The sequence below is a fragment of the Corapipo altera genome, unplaced genomic scaffold (assembly GCF_003945725.1).
Source record: "Corapipo altera isolate COAL_440 unplaced genomic scaffold, ASM394572v1 308, whole genome shotgun sequence".
In the NCBI taxonomy this organism is placed as follows: domain Eukaryota; kingdom Metazoa; phylum Chordata; class Aves; order Passeriformes; family Pipridae; genus Corapipo; species Corapipo altera.
In genome coordinates this window covers 5,872,146-5,891,520 of record NW_020884925.1, presented here as the reverse complement: position 1 = coordinate 5,891,520, position 19,375 = coordinate 5,872,146, and the positions used below count along the sequence as shown (strand labels likewise).

At 38.7% G+C, this 19,375-nt stretch overlaps 1 protein-coding gene across 4 annotated transcripts in view; it reads left to right on the top strand.

Moving 5' to 3' along the window:
• TJP1 (tight junction protein 1) overlaps window positions 1-19,375 on the top strand; it is a 159,288-nt gene that overhangs the window by 107,839 nt on the left and 32,074 nt on the right. For all 4 annotated transcript variants that reach the window (XM_027657588.1, XM_027657583.1, XM_027657584.1 and 1 more), the window contains 7 exons: window positions 8,608-8,664; window positions 13,059-13,183; window positions 13,398-13,500; window positions 14,895-15,174; window positions 15,767-15,870; window positions 16,703-16,871; window positions 17,243-17,387. In XM_027657588.1, coding sequence (XP_027513389.1) covers window positions 8,608-8,664; window positions 13,059-13,183; window positions 13,398-13,500; window positions 14,895-15,174; window positions 15,767-15,870; window positions 16,703-16,871; window positions 17,243-17,387 — 983 coding nt within the window. The remainder of the gene's footprint in view (window positions 1-8,607; window positions 8,665-13,058; window positions 13,184-13,397; window positions 13,501-14,894; window positions 15,175-15,766; window positions 15,871-16,702; window positions 16,872-17,242; window positions 17,388-19,375) is intronic.

The window sequence follows — 19,375 nt, the reverse complement described above, 5'->3', positions numbered from 1 at the left end:
TTTCTGTTCCTCAGCTCACAAGCTCTGCACTAGAAAACAAAACAGAACCCTACTCTTTTTAAACCAAACTATTTGTTACCATTGTCTCCTTACTCCAAAGTCACTAACAGCTTTCTAATCAAACAAGTTACTCCTTTTCCAGGTGCTGGAGTATTTCACTCGTCTCTTCCTCTTTGAACTCCTGTGTTTCTGTATCCTTGGCTGCGAACTTTCTTTGACTATGTGAAGTAAATGTGAGCTCAGAGTTGTACTGTGTTCTGCAGATGCTTTAGCAGCCATGTGACTGCTAAAATTGAATCTTCTTAACTGACAGTTACTCAAATTGAGGGTGGGAAGATACCATCTGTGTGTGTGGTTGTTCTGGGTAGGGAAGGACACTTAACCTGAAATTTCCTACTGAGTGATTGCTTGAGATTCAGAGGAAAAAAATTTGTACCTCTAAGTGGGAGGGGAAGAAAATCTTACTGCAGTGATGTATTTCTTCATAATGAGATTCATTCGAGGGGTAAGATATCAGAGAAACAGCCCCTTCCCCTGAATCCCGGAACTACAACAGTAGTTGTCAACTGCTTCTGAGACAAAAAGTAGCGTGTGTTTGGGTGACCTGCATTTCAAGTCCTTATTTACCAAATTCTTCTAAAATTAACTGTAAAATGTATTGTTTGGCTGTGGCTATGTGGGCTCTAAAACAAAAAACCAAAACAAGCAAATCCCACCTCCCACCCCCAAAACATTTTAAAGAGAAATTAACTTAGGTATGCTGCTCTTTTGTTGTCAAGCTGGAAGATGCCAAAGCTGTAGATCTGAATCTGTAACTTGAATTTTAATGCAAAGCTCTTAAACATATGTTGGGTCTGATTGATACTTGAAAGCTCTGAGTAGTATCTTGGAAAAACATCCCAGCTCTGTCTTAGTGGGATACTGTTGCCTATCCTGAGGCTCTCATTTGACAGATTTTCAGAGTATAATGATCTAAAATTTATATGTTGCAGTCCTGGGTAACTGGGTTATGATTTTCTGGATTGAAAACAAGGTAAGAGGAGTTCTGGCTTGAAGTGCTTCAATGCTTTGATTACTGCTCTGATGTCTGTATTCATGTTGGTAATTTTTTGTAGCCATATCACTTATTATGTACATTTTGGCTTTGTATTTTTTTAATTAAAAAGCCTGATTTTAGGTTTATATAAAGCTAATACGATATCATTTTGTTTTCTTTGGTACTGATACTGTGCTCTTCTCCTCCTCCCCCAGGGGAAAAACCAAGCTGGAGTAACTCCAACTAATGTTCTTAATGAGTGATAAAACAGTAATGCCGAGCTGTGTATAAGTGCAGAGATGGTGGTTGTGTCTGCCATTGGATGATAGGATTTGGCTTCAGAAATGTGCTGGAGATGTGACTTAGAATCATGGAGTAATTAAGATTGGAAGGGACTCGAGTTCAGCTAGTCCAGTGCTGTGCTCAAAGCAGTTCTCATGAAATGTGGTTTATAGAATAATTGCAGAACAGTGGGGTCAGACAGAGCTCTGGAGATCATCTAATCTAGCCTCGTACTCCAAGCAGGGTCAGCTACAGCAGCTTGCCCAGGATCTCATCCAGATGAGTCTTGAACACCTCCAAGGATCATACTCCATAGCCTTCCTGAGCAATGTGCACCATCATTTGACCACCCCCATGGCTTTCAAACAAAGGCAGGTAGTGTGTGACTGGAGTTTCCTGTTCTGAACTGTGTCAGTGGCTGTGAAACTGGGCACAACTGTGTGCATGTCATGGGAGGCTACAGTTTGAGCTTTTACATTCACAGAACTGGCTTACAAACCATGCCACAAGCAGTTGCTGTTGTTGGAGTTGAGATGAACTAGTGAGGGAATGACCATATACATACCTGTAACGCTTGCATGAGAGTGATGTGAGGGAGGGGATATTTCTGAGGATGGAAACTAGTAGGAGGGCAGTGTGCGCTGCTTAAGCAGTTACTTGTGGTAAAAGGAGTGCTTTTCAAGTTGCATCCTGAGATTTAAAGAATTAAAATATTACACGAGTTCCTTGAAAATCTTGGGATTGAAATGATTAGAAAAAAAATCTGAGATAAAGTTGATCTTTAAGTAAAGAGAAGATAAGTACTTTCAATTACATTTTAAAATTTATACTCTAAATTTGGAATCTTTAGGCCCTAATAATACTGACCTTGGTCAGTATAGTAGAGAAATGACTTGAGACAAACACAAAGTGCAGCTATCTGTCCTTCTGTTTGGCAACATCACTTACTGATGGGAGAAACATGGCTTACCAGTTTGCTTTTTTAGCCTTTCTGTTCTGTTGTGATTTTGTATGTTTTGCTGTGCTGGCCTGGAGTAGTGATCTGTGAAATGCTATTGCAGCTCTTTGGAGTTTGTGATCCTACGCGGTTTCACTGCCAGCTGGAAAGCAAAATGGAAAGAAGTAAAACAGACAAGCATCCCAAACTCTTAATACAAGTTTTCCCACGCCTTAGAGATCAGGAAGCCAGTAGGCTTTGCTTGGCTGCTGGCTGATACTGTTACCAGGGTGTTTGACTGGTAGTCTTCAGCTGAAGTAACTTGACCTGAGATGATTTGAGATGGATCTGCATTTGGGTCTTACACTCTGGTTTGTTTTGCCTTATTTCTGAGTGTCAGCCTTGTGCCTTTCATGGATAGCGTGATTCGCTAGGCCTCTGTCATAAACACTTCTGGAAATACTCAGATTTAACTGGGTCTGTAATCCAATGTTTAATTTACGCATACTGTCCTTGATTAGGACTTTTTTGGAAGAGGGATCTAACACTTCTGTATTGAGTACCAGTACCACAACCAAAAAAAGCTTTTGTGACTCTGGAAGATCAGAGAGCTGATGTGTGAGGCTTGAACTTGAGAGGCCATTCTGGAAAAGTGAGTTATGCTAAACAAGTTGGGTGGTAAATGGATGCGGTGAGTTAAATACTGAGCTATTCTTTTAGTTTGAGGAGAACAGTGCCCAGAAGTCAGAGCAAAAATGTCTCTTGCATAAAAATTCTTCAGGAAAACTAGAAGTTAGGGACAGTTTTAGATACATGCAGTATCAATGTGTTCAAAATGTAGTGACTAATCTTTGAGAGCAGGAAGCAGTGGAGTGACATGTGATTGTGGAAGCACAGGGAGAATTGTGTGGAATGGTTAAACAACCTAGCTATTATTAAAAAATATATGTATATATTTAGTCCTAGTTCTTCCTCTCAAGGTTGTAATTCATGCTGTAAAGATGACTTCTGTTGTTCAGACGGTCGGTATCATTGTTGTAGAGACTTTATACTTCTAGAATGATCTAAATAAAATTACGTTCATCTTATTAACATGCAGTTTTGAAAATTCTGTATTTTTTTAACTTGGATTTCACATTGTTACATGAAGAGCAACTTTAATAATGGTGCTTTTCCTAACACAAACTTTACACGAGGTAGGCTGTTGAATATATGGGAATATTTGAGAGGAGTGGATCTCTTGACTACAGCTTGGAACCCATGCAATGTATGAAGTACATAGAGAAAAAATTGCAATGAGCACTGCTTTACTTAGGTGGTTAGTACATTTGTTTCTAAGGTTGTTATTTCTGTTTCAGTAGATGGTTGATGTCATCTCTGTGGATGTACATTCAGACAGAAGGCGAGACTAAAGACTGGCTTCTCAGCTTCAATGATTCTGTGAACATTTTTTTTACACCCATCTCAGAAAAGAGTGCTTTAGTGGCTGTTTCCTCCTCCATTTAACACTGCTATGTAAAAAGAGATAATGAAATAGCATCGGGTGCATGTCATTTGTCTCTGTGGCAGTCCCTGAGCTGCTCTGTCTGATCCCTCTCGAGTCTTCTCAAAAATACATTCAGGGAAACAGTCTTTCTCCATGGAAGAAGGAGTGATGATCAAGTAAGAAACCAAGATACAGGCTGTTTGCAAAGTCTGGGACAGAGATACCCCTGTGGTGAGTGTGAAGAGTGTGAGTAGCAGTGTGCAGTTTGCTGGGGTCATCCTGCCTCTACCCTTCTCCTTGGAGGCTGCACTTGCTCCAGGAGTTGGCTGCCAGTATTTGAAATAACTGCAGTAACTCTGAGGTTCTCTGTAGAGTAGTTGTCTTTCTAACACATAGGCAAAGAAGCACCACTTAGACAAAGCTCTCTTTCCAGTTGATAAAATCAGTCTGATAATGGGATTCTGACTTCATTGCATTAATTGCAGGGGAACAACTGTTAAAAAATTGGTCCCCACCCAGTCAGCTGAAGGCTTTTGTGATAAGGCAATTGGAGGGAATCTGTTAGAATTTAAGGTGGCTGTAGTTTAACTAGGCAGGGACAAAGATGAGTATCTGTAGACAGTCATCTTGCTCAGTGTTGGAGATCTGAAAGATGCTGTGTGGGGAAATGACCTCTTCATTCCTTGCTCTAGGCTGACTGGGGAAGCTTGGGTTTTCTTTTCTATACTTTCTCAGGAAGCTGTGTTTTTTGGATATTGATGTGGATTATGTTGGTTTTTCCTAAGTGAATGGCAAATATTACCCCCTAGATACCCAACAAACTGCAGAAATTGTCACAGTTGCAAATTCTAATTGTTTTGATAAGCAAACAATTATTCCTCTAGTAAGTCCCTCTAGACTTGCAAACGAACATTGGGAAACTAATACGGCTTGGATTTCAAGAATGTGTAGCCTTAGCCTGAGCTGTTCCTCCAGGTGTAGAAGTCTAAAGAAGGTTCCTCACCTCAGGAACCTTGCATTTTTTTAAGTATAAAGTACTAATTTCTGGCCGTTGTTTGAAGCTTTTCAAATGTGAACTTACCTGTCTTCTCAAGCCTGCGGGTGGCTCCCCTGCTGCTGCCAGTAACAGCTTTTCTGGCTGCAGTGAACTGAGCAATGCTATTTGCAGCATGACTGCATTGCTCAAACTGGGAGCCAGCAAGGTGTTTTGTGTTTGGTTGGGTTTTTTTGTTTGGTTGGTTTTTTTTACCTTCAGGATGCTTGAAGGAAAAATCCTGATGCATAATTAGAGAATTAATCTTTTGGAGAAGTTCACTCTTATGTATGTGCGGACGTACCCAGATGCATGTGCGAAGATAAAAGTCGTATGAGCAAAGGAATGTTTTCTAAAAAGAAAAATGAAAAGCCCAGCCCTTGAGAAGCAGGAAAGAAATGTATTGAGAAGAGGAGTGAAAAATGTTTGTTGTTGTTTGAAGGACCCTTGTAAGCCCACAGAGGAAGGTTTCTGAAAAGATGTTTACTTTGATATGTTTATTTCTCACGGCACTTCCAAAGGTGAAAGAGTTGAACAAGATTTGATGTGTCCAAGATTCTGAGCAAATCGTAAGTTGCATTTCTTCCTTATTGATGAATTGCAACATCATATATGATGTTACCCTTTAAATAATAATAGAAAAATCAACCCACAAACACATGCACTTCCCATATGCAGAGCTGAGAATACTACTAATTGTCTCTAAAGAAACTATTTGTTTTAATATAATAAATATTTTTTCCGTCACTGAAGTCATGATACTATTATTCTTTCTTTTCTTTTTGTTCTTAATACGTGTAGAGAACCATCGGTAATATAGACATAGTACCTGGAGTTAGTAAAGTTCAAAGGCTGTCAGTTGTCCACTTGAATTTCAAAGATACTTAAGGGTCTCTGTTAAATTACTCTGACTCTAGACTGTGGCATCTTAGTATTCTCCGATATTCCTAGTTTCTGGGGTGTTAGGCTGTGCATATTTCTCGGTTCCTGCTGAGTCACCTTGATTTCCCCTAACTCAGTGGTGCATAGCAGGCTTGGTACCAGCAGTCAGCAGGGCTGGTACTGTCACTGCAAACCTACACTGTCTGCCCCCACCCCTTAGTTACAGTGTTTGCCATTTTTGGAGACTTGGGAATTAAGTTCTTACAAGATTCCTGAAATTCAAATGTCACATGAAAATATAGAGCACTTTGGGGATAGTCTTAAGAGCAGTATCACAAAATGGACCTCAACTGATGGGAGCAACAGGCTAGTTCTTCTCAGTTATCAGTGTTTAGTAGGGTGAATACTTCACGGGTCTTCATCAAACTTTTTTGGATCTTTTGTGAGTGAATGCAATTCTTTACAGATCAGACACTAACTCATGTAAGCAGTTTGTGTCAAAGCCAACACTCACCTCAGGCTGCCTTTGAACTGTTTCCACTGTTCCTAATTGGACTGTTTGGGCATGCAGAAGGAATAGAAATAACGTATTACTTGCTTTGCTATCTAACTAATGGATATTTGATATTTCTGAGTCTTGTGAATTCAATATGAATGTATTAGTAAAATCTAGGGGAGGTGTTAGCAGTAGATCAATAGAGGAGATAGTGTGAGCAAGAAAATGGAGAAGAACAAAGTGGAAAGACTGAGCTGCTCCAGAAGGGAGAAGGGCATTAAAAGTGGCAGCCCTGGTTGGACTGAGCAGTGGACACCCTGTCCAGGTTTAGAAAGGCTGGTGAGTTTGTGAGGTTGATGTTTTCGAGGTTTGTCTTGGGTTTTTTTGTGAAGTAGTAAGTCTTCTCACAGTTCTCAGAAGCACGTTGCATGGCTTGTTTATGTTTTTCGTAGTCATGGCCTAGCTGTTTTTGTTATCTTACCCTGCTCCAACTCTGGGTTTGCCAGTTCTCCCAGATCCAGTGGAAGCAGTGCTTAGCTGGTTAAACTGGGTTTTCTTTGTCCTTGCCATATCCAGAGCCATTTGGTGTGTTTGCACCGTCCCCTGTGTCCCGAGCTCCAGCAGGGAGGCACTTTGGAACTCAAAGCCGTGGAAAGCAGATACCTTGTCAGCCAAGGAGCTCAGGCTGTGCTCTGAGGGGGCCTCCAACTGCCGATGAGGGTTGTACTTGCACAGCACTGCCAGGACGAGTGCAGTGAATGAGCCAGGCGGGTTAACTTCTTTGTTGGTAATTGCAGATAGAAATAAGGCAGCCTATTGCAATTATAATGTGAATGACAACTTTTGCAGTCCTTTTTTGGATTCCTCTGTCATCTTTTACTGAACAGGAGCTACTTAAAGCTTTTTGCTTCAGAAGTTTACTTGTAGAGATAATTGTTTACTTGTTGACGAGATGTTTAGCCTGAGAAGCTCTTGCCAAAACTAAGACAGAATGGGAACATCAGAAATAAGGAAGAAAATCAGTATTCGTTGACCGTTTAGCAAGCAAAACATTCTGTTTTGTTTCAAAGCTGGCTTTGTATGTGTTCATGGTTACTGTTTCAATATATATCTGGTCTGCTTTTGAAAAGCTGGAGGGAAATAAGCTAATTCTGGGGTATAGTTGAATCAATTTGTAATGCAAAGGAGTAACATTTGGTACTGAATGGAGGGGAAATAAAGCTGTTTGAATGAAATATATCCCAATTAAGTCACACAGGAGTTTCAAGAGAAGTGAACACTGAAAGAGAAATAAGCAGTAATGTAGCATATCCTAACCCTTGAAATAGAGCACAAAATGTGGAGGGGGAAAAACCCACAGCTTTTTGGGGTCGGGAGAAGAACTTGCTTTGTAAACCCAGCTGCAGATTCTGATGTTCTGAAATGGGATGAAATTTTCAGAGGTATTGATTGTGAGAGTAAACACTCCTACTACTGTTCCCTGATACAGGACTGAATTAAAAGTTGGGAGTACTTTTTGTTGTAGTGACTGAGTTACTGTAAGTGAAACAAATTCAGAGCAAAGCAGATTTTCAAAAAACCAACACTGACATATTGCAGAGATGTCTGTGTTCTGATTCTGTTCTTCAGTTAGCGGATTGCTTATGAGAGGGGAGGGTATGAAGTAAACCACTGGACAGTCCCTCTGGAAAGGTAGAACATGTAGCAGCAGGATCTTCGCTGTGCATTTCCTACTGCCTTCCTGCCTCTTTTCAGGCCTTTGGCTCTGCCAGGTTTTCCTCCCTTGTGCTATCTTCCCCTTTCCAAATGTTTGCTAGTCGTGGCGCGCTAAGTAGCGCTCTTTTAAGCAGAAATGCAGGTATGTAAATATTGTCATAATGTAACTGTTTAATCTAGTTACCTTAGAGAGGACCTTGTAATTTCTGCAGTGCTACTGTGTACCAGCAAAATTAGCCTATGCTAAACTGTGCAGACCATTAAATGTGACCTGTATGCATAATACAGTAGCACAGGTACTGTAATCTGTAGCTGTGTGCTCATGAATTAGTGGTAATCTGCATACAACTAGAACAAGCAAAAAGAGAATTGTAAGTATATAAGTTAGAATATAATTACAACTGATTGGACTAGCTGCATTTACTGTACACTTAGTGAGCAACCAAGAGAGCCCACATCACAAATGCTTCTTGTAGTCCCTCCCTTTAAACTTCTTTATAGCTTCAAGTGCTGTAATCTGTGTTGCCTATTCTTCCCCCTGCCCCCATCCACAGAAGCACAGGAAGTTCAGATGTGACATATAAAGACAGGAAATGTGTAATGAATGAGCCAACCCTACTTCTTCTGTAGCTATTCTATATGAATATTAATGTTACTTTTGAGCGTAACTTTCTATTTGTGATATTATACAGCTATTGACAGTGAAATCTAATCTTTAGGACTTTTTCTTTATCCTTAGAGCACAACAATGGAAGAAACAGCTATATGGGAACAACACACTGTGACTCTTCACAGGGTAAGTTCATACAATTGGTTGTGTGTGCCTAATGCAGGATACTGGTAGTTTTTGAAAACAATAGGAAAAAGCCAGATGTCAGGAAGTAAAAGAAAAGGAAACTGTCATAATTCCTTTGTTTAAATTTAGAAGTGTTGTAAAACCATGTGATTGTAGCTCTGTTTGTTGGGTTTCAGAGATAAGCCTGCCTAGGAATAACCATGCCAGGAATAAAGCTTTAGATTACATCTGTACATTACTGAAAGGAGGCAAAAATCTACATGCTTATTAATGGTTGTGTTTAAAAGTTTTAAAACTTTATTTGCAGGGAGATAAAACAATGTGGTTGCATGTAAACGTGTTCAAAACTGTTATTTGCTTGTCACTTCCTTAAATCAGTGATACACAAAGGAATGTGTACGTGGAGTCAGCAGTAGGACTGCTTTTGCATTTAGATTGACAGTTCTCTTATTTGCGTTACTCTTAAATGAAGTTGAATTCTGATGTAGCTATTGTGAAGCTGTACAAAGAGTCAATAAGAAATTAATTGCTTAGGGAAAGTCAGAACAAGGTGGGATGCCATTTCTGGCTGCAAGTTAATGTTAAAGCAACCATGGAATTATGGTCCAAATAGATGTATTCATTCCAAAAGCAGGTAGATGTGAAAGTGTTTTCTCAAGGGAGCAAGTTATATCATTTGCCTTCAGTTTTTCGTCACAGAATCTCAAGGCATTTTAAAATTGTAGCTTTGGTGGGATGAATGGACCTTGGAGGAAAAATCTGTGTGTAGGTCAGCTGGTAAGATAATGTTAATTCTCTGTACAAACCTCTTAGCTGTTGATTCTCATGGGTTTAATGTTATTGATTGAAAATAACTGTTTTGGTACCTGCCCTTTTAAAATAAGAGCAGTTAGACTCAGTTTGACCAGAAAGCTGTCTAATAAAGTACCCTGCCTCTAACTGCAGGTACGTGTTGAAAGAAAAATATAAGTAAAAACAGAAATGTGTTGTGATATTTATCTAGGCTACTCTTCAAGTTTCCAGCAATTTTGAGGTCAGCAAGTTCTTGAGCAAGAATTATTTCTGTGTGTAATTGCCTTTTTTTTTTTTTTCTTGAAGCTCACCAGTCATCCCTGGAACCTGTGTAAACTCTAACATTTTTACTCATATTACCAATTAAATCAGTATTGTCTTATAGTCAAAAATAAAAAAAAATGCCATAGCAATACAGGGTTGGCTGGCAGGCTTGGTGATAGCTTAGTTTCTCTTGAAGGGGACAATTTGCTGGTTAATTATAGCAGTAACTTCAGTGAAACCTGAAACGATGAGTTTAGTCAGTGCACAAAGGAATTGTGAAATGCTGCAGTATGGTGTTACCTTGAACGAGTTTTGAAATAACGGGTAGGAACCAGAGATTTTGTCTTTGGCTGCACTTGCAGCATAGTCACAAGTTCTACTTATAGTACTGACATGAAAGTTTGATTTGTTCATAATTTTAGTTATGATCTTTTGCATGCCAAAGTTCTGCCAACTGTACCGGTGTAACTGTCTTGTTAGCTGAGTAAGTATCTCTTCTTTAGGTGTTGAAAGCTAACGGTGTGTACTTTTAATAACTTTAATGGCATTAATTTAGCCAATTAAAAGCAAACAAAGAATGATTTCCACGTGCCAGGTGACAAAACCAGAATCCTTTATTCTTATAAAGGATTAAATTGGTACTTAGAATGTATCCTTGACTCAGAAGAGGGTTTACTGGTCAATTCCAGCACTACTCTCAAAAGACTTGTTAGAAACTTCTTTGGGAATGAGAGGTTTCAATTTCTAACCAAGAGTTTTTGTTCCATTTCTTTACCACCCTTACAAGTTCCTGGGCTAGATTGCTACTTAGCTCTTAAGGGATTAAGCCAGTCTCAAGTTCAGTTAAAGCTTATCAGATAGCTACAGTTTCTTTCATTGGGAGATCTTCTGGTTTTATATGCTTCAGTGTAAAGTACTTGAGGAAGGAACCATGCACTTTGTGTATTGTGTGGGTTTGTTCATGCTTAGAACTCAATTCTTTCCCCCAAAGAACTGAAGCTATCTTTCTGCCTCTCTCATGCTGCCTTACTGTGGGAGAGTAGTACAGTGCTTTTTTTGCGTTATTTCTACAGCATCTGACTGTTGAAGTTGTGATGTGACAGATTCTGTTTTTTCAAATGCAGTTTTACTTAAGATACATATTGGTATCTTGTATAATCTGTAGGGATCAGCATCTTGCTATTTCCCCACACATCTAGGAGCTAGGCTTAGTTTTCTGAGTGTAGTTCTGTTTACCATTTATCTCTCAAGATGATAGTAGGCAGCAGGATAAAATGAAAAGTAGGTGGGCTGATTTTTATTGAAAAGTTTCTTATGTGAGCTCTTAAATTTTCAGAAGGATTTAGGGTTTGATTTGAATTTTTTAATTGGGAGTGTTTCTAAAGACTTTGTATCATATTAGAAACCCTTGATCTGACTTGTGGCCTTTTTTGACTGCTGCCTGTATATGAGACTGCATCATTTCTTGGCCTCTGTAAAAGAAAATTAAAAGTGCAAAACTGGTCATCTTAATAGTGGTTAACTGACTGGCAAATCTACTTTTTAAAAATAGTGTGGCAAACAGCAAAGATCAGGTATACAGGGAGTTTCTGCTGACCTTAGCCTGATGATTGTATTTCTTACCATGAGCAGAGAACTACGAGAATTTCTTCGTTTATGGTGTAAGAAAATATAGAGAATATCTAAATGAAATTTGACATAAATGTCTTTGTTATTATCTTTCTTCTCCCTTTCCTTCCCCACCCAAATACAGTGCAAGCTAAAGCCTGTTCGTTAGAGTAATGGAAAACTGAAAGATGAAGCAGTGGCATGAGAAAGGAGAAATACTGCTGTTTCGAAAGGGCTTTTTGTAACATATTTTTGTAGGCTATTACATGCTTTCTTTGACTAGTTAGGTCGAAGAAGACCAACTCTGGTCATAAGTAGTCATTAATACCCTTAATGTCCTCCTGCATGGTACCAGGTTTCACTTAATCCTTGAATCCCAGCCGTGATTTCTTGTTGATGTAGCTGGAATATGTCTTTAAAAGATGTCCAGTCTTTCTCTAATGAATTAAAATGGATGTAAAAGAAGCAGTAAGGTGTACCCTTCCCCCACTCCCTTACACTTAGCCCAACTTCCTTCTTGGCAGCAGTATTTGCTACCTGCTCAAATCAGTTCTTGAACAGTGAATCTCCAAATCTGTTTTAATACTGTGTGTTTCTATTCACTGCTTACAGGCAAAATCTGGAGCATCTTTTTATGACCTCTGTGTTGGGGGAAATAGGAAATGGGGGTTTTTTTGAGCAGTAATTAATGTCCGAAAAACTGAATGTCATGTGTCTTGCAGCCAAATACAGACTGCCATGTTGCTTCTGCTGTCACTGTAAGGTTATGAAACTCCTTGCTAAAGCTGGGTCATGTTTGTTGAAAAGTCTGAAAAAGAAAAGGCTAAATCTGCCAGGATGAAGTGTATGCTTTGTGAAATAGAGGGGCGGAATAGACTGAAACCTGATCTCTTCCATCCAGCAACTGTATTTTGCGTAGTTGAAAATTTTAGAAGAAATTACTGAGCAAAGTACAGCATTTAAATGATAATATTCTCAAAATGTTTTCTGGGCAATGATGAAAGAGCTAGATCGTTTGCAGATCAGTTATATTTAGAAAGCTTATTTCCCACCCTTGCTGCTTCCAGGCAGAAATGTAACCATCACTGTTGTATCTTGAAATATCTAACAGGGAGTAACTTTTCAGAGGCATTGACCTTGCTGTAGTGGCAGGTCACCCTAGAGGGAAAAGATTGAAGCAAATTACTTTTGTTAAGATGCAGATGATTTGCAAGTGCTGACAAGGTTTTGATGTATTTAATGGTACAAGTGATCTTACTATTATTCGTAAGAACTGAGCCTGCAGTCATCCTCCTGTGTGCTGCAGTGCTGTCAGTGCCTGAGCTAAGTGAGGTCAGGCTGGGTAAGTCCCATCCTGTGAAACCTCAGAGAAAGTGGGACAGGAACGAGAGAGGTTTGAGTCACTGTTGCAGCGCAGGGATATGGGATGTTGTGCTTACTGAAGATCTAAGTCTTACTGATGAACACCTGAGGTGCAGGCCTTAAAAGTGCAAATGAGAACTCTAATGTCTTGGAAGAGATTGGTAGTTAGACTGAAACTATGTGCCTTCTAAAAGTGTTTGTTTATTTTTAATCTGTCTCCTGTTATTGAATTGCATAGCAGTGATTGGTTCATTGATCCTGCTTTCTTTCAAAAACTTGTATTCATCTCATTCTGTGTTCGATACAGGAATGAAAATTGTGACCATTAGATACTGGAAAGTAAAAATATTTCTTTTGTTACATTATAGGCCCCTGGATTTGGATTTGGTATCGCAATATCTGGAGGAAGAGATAATCCTCACTTTCAGAGTGGTGAGACATCAATAGTTATTTCTGATGTGCTGAAAGGAGGCCCAGCAGAAGGACTGCTACAGTAAGTGCCACACTATACCTGGGCTCTGACTAGAGGGCATTCATCTGTGTCAGTAGTAGCTTAACCTCCTAATTGTTTTGCTCTCAAAATATACCTATCTGTAACTGTGTAGTAGGTTTGTAATACAGGTAGTTTGTTCAGAGACAGCTATTCCCCAATATTTTTTTCTCAACATAAAGTGTTTATACTGTGCATTGTGATGTTTTTCATTTAGAGAAAATGACCGTGTTGCAATGGTTAATGGAGTTTCAATGGATAATGTCGAGCATGCATTTGCTGTTCAGCAGCTGAGGAAAAGTGGGAAGAATGCCAAAATTGTAAGTGAATGACTTGAAGACTTAAAATTCCATAGTTATAAAGCAAAAGTGAAATGGTGTAATATCTGCTGTGAAATACAGGTGTGATGGAACATACTTGAATAATACCTGTGTGATGCTTCAGATTTAAATGATGATCATGGCATGTTTATCAAGTAGGTCACGCAAGATGTTTTTTAAAATGTGAATGATGATGTTTGCGCAGTGTGGCACTGGATACTTCAGATTCCTTTTCTTTATGGTGGAGTTCTTCTCAGATTACTGAATTTTGGGAAACAAGCTTTGTTTAATATTTGTTCACTTTCTTAGATGCACTTTTACTGAGTTTTTCAAAGGCTAGTGTATGCTAAAGGACTTTACAAGCTGTTCAGGCACTAACATGGTTCTTTTTATGCTCAGTAGACAGTTTACCAAAAAAGAGTATAATTACCTTAATTCCTATAATTTTGTAGGCTTATTCTAAGTGGTTGGTTTTTGAATTTTGCAAAACAGAACAGGTCATCACCAAAGGGTAATAATCCAGCTTTCTGTAGAAGTTTGGGGTTTAAGTTACAAAAAATAGAACAAAAAGTAGAGAATGTTTAGAAGTTTCTTAATTCATGGAAACAGACTTCTCAGGCTTGTAGAAAAGCTTTTTTGCTGACAGATTTTTAGTGCTCTCATGGACTTTAATGCAGTTGAAAAAAGCACGTGATGTGCATTTGTAGATTGGCAGCAGTTCTTTAAAGCTTGCAGAAGGCAACGTGTGGCAATCTGTGCAGGGCTCTCAGTATCGTAAGTAGTGTGTAGATTTATGTAAAGAAAAGTAGTTAATGGAAACTGTACAGTAGAACTTGGTTCGGTGCTGTAACACATGGCAAATCACTAAAGAGGGCTGGGTCATTCTCTGGAAACAGCTGTCTGTGTTAGTGCAAACCAGCTTTGATCTTCTGCCGTGTCTTGCATAAGCATTTCTTTGGAAGATTGGAAACCTTGAAAGCTGAGGAGAATTACTGTCAATAACGCACTGAGGATACACTAGATTACATGTTAAGCAAAAGAGGTTTTTAACAGTGCCAGTAACTGATGAGTGGATTTAAGCACAGAGAGAACATTCAAATATGCAACTCTGAAGACAGATTGTGTTGTGCTACAATGTCTGATTCTTATCCTTTTGCCACTTCTGCAAAAGTGCAAAAAAAAAAAAGAACTAAAACAACTTTAAAAGCAACTGTAATCTGTATAGATAAGTCTCCTGTATTAATTGGATATAACTTTATAATGAGGATGCAACAATCAGAGCATTCACAAATAGATCTGTATGTTTTGAGTTTTGGGCTTAACTTGGCTTTTGACATTTAGTGACATCATTATCATTACACAACCAGAGGCTGATATCTGTTGTTGGGTTGTAGACTATCCGAAGGATGAAGAAAATTCAGATTCCAGTGACTCGACCAGCCCCTGAACCAGTGTCTGAAAATGAGGACGATAGCTATGATGAAGAAATCCGTGATCCAAGGAGCAGCCGTGGTGGTCCAAGTGCCAGCAGAAGGCACGAGAAGAGCTGGGTACGAGATCGGAGCGCCAGCAGGGAGAGAAGCTTATCACCAAGGTCAGACAGGAGGTCTGTCACTTCCAGTCAGCCTGCAAAACCCACCAAAGTAACACTGGTGAAATCCAGGAAAAATGAAGGTAACTTAGACGTTATTCTCTTGCTAAAACATTGACTGGTTTTTAAATGCCAACTGCTTCAGTCAGTGCTGTGTTAAGGGTTTCGTGGGCTGAATGAATAGTGCTCTTGCCAGTTTGTTTGCCCATTTTAACCAGTAGCTAGCTGAAAACTTAAAAACTACTGGTTGTATTTCTGGTGGTATTTTTCATGTTCCAAAATACATGTTCTTAATTAAGAGTAAAGTATTAAGTATTAAACAAATCCCAGCTGTGCAGCTGACATCTGGTAGTCAGCAGCTGTATACTTACACTTTAACTGAGTCTTCAGGGACTGTCTTGTTTGAAAGAGGAAAAATTGTAGGTAGTATCTAAATTAAACTATTGAACATCAGCTCTGCTTATAGGCAGAGTTAGAAAAAGAGACTGATATAATGGTAAATCCATAACATAATTCCACTACAACCCTTTGCGTGCCAAGTTCACTCTCCTCTTTGTGTTTCCTGTGTTAATGTTGTAAAAAGCAATGTTACAAAACTCCAGATACCTCCCTCTTTTTTTTTTTCTACTGTAACTTCATCAGTTTTCTGTTTTGTTTTATTGCTGTTATATAAAGAGTATGGTCTGCGGTTGGCAAGTCACATATTTGTGAAAGAAATATCACAGGATAGCCTGGCAGCGAGAGATGGCAATATTCAGGAAGGAGATGTTGTACTGAAGGTACAGTATATGTGGTGTCTGTTTGAAGGCAAAACTTATTGATATAACTCTTAGAATTGGCTATGTCAATATCATAATTATTGTTAGTAGATGATGTCTTTTTTTTATTACATTATTTTGAAGGTCAATACATTTAAGCATAAATCAACCTCTCTTAGGAAAGGAAAATTGTTAAGCCTTGTGGTATTATTCCATAGGACTTATTCAGATAAATAATGCCCACTCTAAACACATATAAAAAGTACTTGGAAGAGTATGAGGCTTTGGCCCAACATACTTGGTTATCCAGTATAATGGTGTGGAACTGTGCTGTTGCACAACACTAAGTTTGCCTTCAGAGATTTTTGTGTTTTACCCCATCCCTGGCAGAGTCCAAGGCAAGTGGCTTTGAGTAACCCGCTCTCATGGAAGGTGTCCCTGTCCATAGCAGGGGACTTGGAACTGGGTGGTCTTTAAGGTCCCTTCCAACCCGGACCATTCTATGATTTTTAATTCATACTAACAATTTTTATTTCAGTACCTTGCTGTGAATGTGTCAGGTGAAGGAAAACAATACTATTCCTTACTCTGAGTATAGCAGTACTGGTTCAAAACACATACCTAATCCTTTAAAAGTTTCTTATTAGTGGTAGAAGCTTCAACTTTGAAAGATGAAAATAATTTTCTATGTTGTATTTTGGATAAGCCCAATAGTCTTCCATTGTATTATGGTAATTTGATAAATATCTCTAACTATTTCTAAATATCGTCAGACAAAACACCACTGTCTTTGCTGGCGATTTGCTGGAGTTTTTTTAGTAAATTTATATCTTTTTTTCTTGCTCTATTCCAGATAAATGGCACAGTGACGGAAAATATGTCCTTAGCAGATGCCAAAACGCTAATAGAAAGGTCCAAAGGCAAGTTGAAGATGGTTGTTCAGCGAGATGAACGAGCCACACTGTTGAATGTCCCTGATCTTTCTGACAGTATTCATTCTGCTAATGCTTCAGAAAGAGATGGTGAGTATGAAACCTTGATTTCTAAAGAGAAAAGAATTCCATGTGTTGTCAAGATGTGAAATACCTAAGTGGGATGAGAGAGTTGGGGGGGGGGGGAGAAGAGTTAGGAGTTAGGAGTGAGACTGTCATATGGGTAAATTTTTGTTTGATTATGATTGAAATCCACACTTTCAAAAACAGTGGAGAAAAAGATACAGTCCCTATTCTTGTGATTGTTCTTTCAGGAATATTAAGTTTAGGTTTTTTGTAATAATAAACATAGATTTAACATCTTCATAAAAATTCTCTACAAAAGCTTATTCCCATTTGAGCAGGTCACACCACCATTTAAATTACAATCATTTCATGAAAAAACAACTTTTATTTAACAGACATCTCAGAAATTCAGTCGCTGGCATCAGATCATTCCAACCGATCACATGACAGGCCTCGCCGCAGTCGTTCACGATCTCCTGACCAGAGGTCAGAGCCTTCAGACCATTCCAGACATTCTCCACAGCAGCCCAGCAACGGCAGGTGATGGCAGCATTGTATGATTTTTAAATCAACTATTTAATGTGACATATAAGTTGTAGGAGTGCTTGGATTTATGTGATGTAACAAATATGATGGAGAACTATGAAGGTAATATGACGTTGTGTCAAGAGATGCAGCTGGTAATGATCCAATTTTTTTAGACCTGAGAAATTGAACCTTTCTTCGGTGTTATAACTTTTTTAAAAGTGGTTGTAAGCATGATTCTATGAAAGATAGCAGAAGTTTGATAATTATATACGTTATTGAATAACATGCAGTTATATTGTGGTTTCAGAAAGCAGTTGACTGCAAGGAGATTTGAGATGACATGTATTAAAATTCCTATTGATTGGTCAACCTGGGTAAACTTGTTGACATCTTGCTTTGTTTAGGCATAGGATTTTTATTTTCCTCACTAACCTTCTTTAAAAGTTATGCTTCTGAATACATTTAATCCCTACAAAATAAGATATATTACACAGCAGAATTACCTTTTACGGTGTAGCTTTTAATATTTGAACCTGGTAATGGGACATTGATGATAATTCTTTAGTAGGTAAGTCTAATTTTATACAAATTCAGAGAGAAGTAATGTACTATATGGTTTGGAATTTCCTCTCCTGCCATGTGAAACTTTAATCTTGAATAACAAATCTGTCCTGTTTTGCATTTCCACAGTTTGGAAATAGACAATTTACTGAAATAGTTTCAATAGTGGAGTTCGGATTCTACTAGGTACTTGTAAGAGAAGTTTACCTTCTGAGTGCTCACGGTGGAGCACTAGTTAAAATTGTCTGTGCAAGTTTGAATTCCGAGCCTGTATTTGAAGATTTTTAGATGCTGTTCAAAAACTCTAAAAAACCAAATTGCAGCTGACTGTTTTATAAAATCAAGATATGCCTGATAGCTTATTAATAACGTCTGGTTTGTCGAAAGGAAAAATAACACATCTTCAAGGCTTTTAGAATCTTATAAGGGTTAATGAAACTGCAGGACATGTAGACCTGCTTGGGGTTATAGATTACAGACGGTTCTGCTTCTCTTCTGTGTATATTGTTTGGAAGGACACAAGGCATGAAAGCTTGTTTTGGGGTAGGAACTCCATATTAATGGGAAAAACTTAAAAGCGGGGTGCCAGAGGCAGGGGTTTGATTGTGAAGGTTGTGAGATCTCTGTCGTATTTAAAACCTGTATGTCTTGACATGCATTTCCAGTGCAGACTGAAAGGGCTTGTGGAGGGAGGAACATAAAGAACATCTATCAAAACTCTAACTATGACTGACTTAGCCTAGTGTTGATGCTTTCCAGTCCTATTGCAGTGGTTTAGGTAGATGGTCACTTCCTCCTTATGGACCACACTGTTGGAAGAATTAAATCCTTCCCAAGAAGGAACTTTGAAGTTATCTCAACTCTGAATGCATCCGCTCTATCTTCTTTATGAACAAGAGCTACTTTGGCATGGCTTGATTTCCTGTTTGACATGTCTCTTTCAAGATCAGAAAATCTGGGCCCTGAGCCACATAAAGAAAAACATGTTGAGAGCAACTTCTCTTTGTAGTGGTTGTTTGTTCAAGTCGAAATCTACTGTACAATCAAATTAGTTGTGTCTACTTAGTGTTTTTAAAATTTGATGGAAAATCTGAAGGAAGAAAAAGGCTTGAGAACAAGCTGAGGAAGAAATGTACAAAAAGTCTTCCAGCTGATCTTAAGATATTAAAATATGTATTGAAGATAATGAGTCTTTATTTAGACCCTGTTCTGCCAAGTGTTTGTATGTTAATGAGGAGGGAAATTCCAGGGGAATCCTCTTAGTCCTTTCATACAAACTTAACTATAGACTGACACTTCTGGGTGTGCACTAGAGTACAGAAATCTGCCAGCAGACTTGCTTCAGTACTGCTTTGGCGTCTGGCAGAGTCATCAGTGTTGTTCACCTCTCAGTATTCCGTACCAGTATGTACAGCAGTGTACTTGCAATTTTCCTGTAT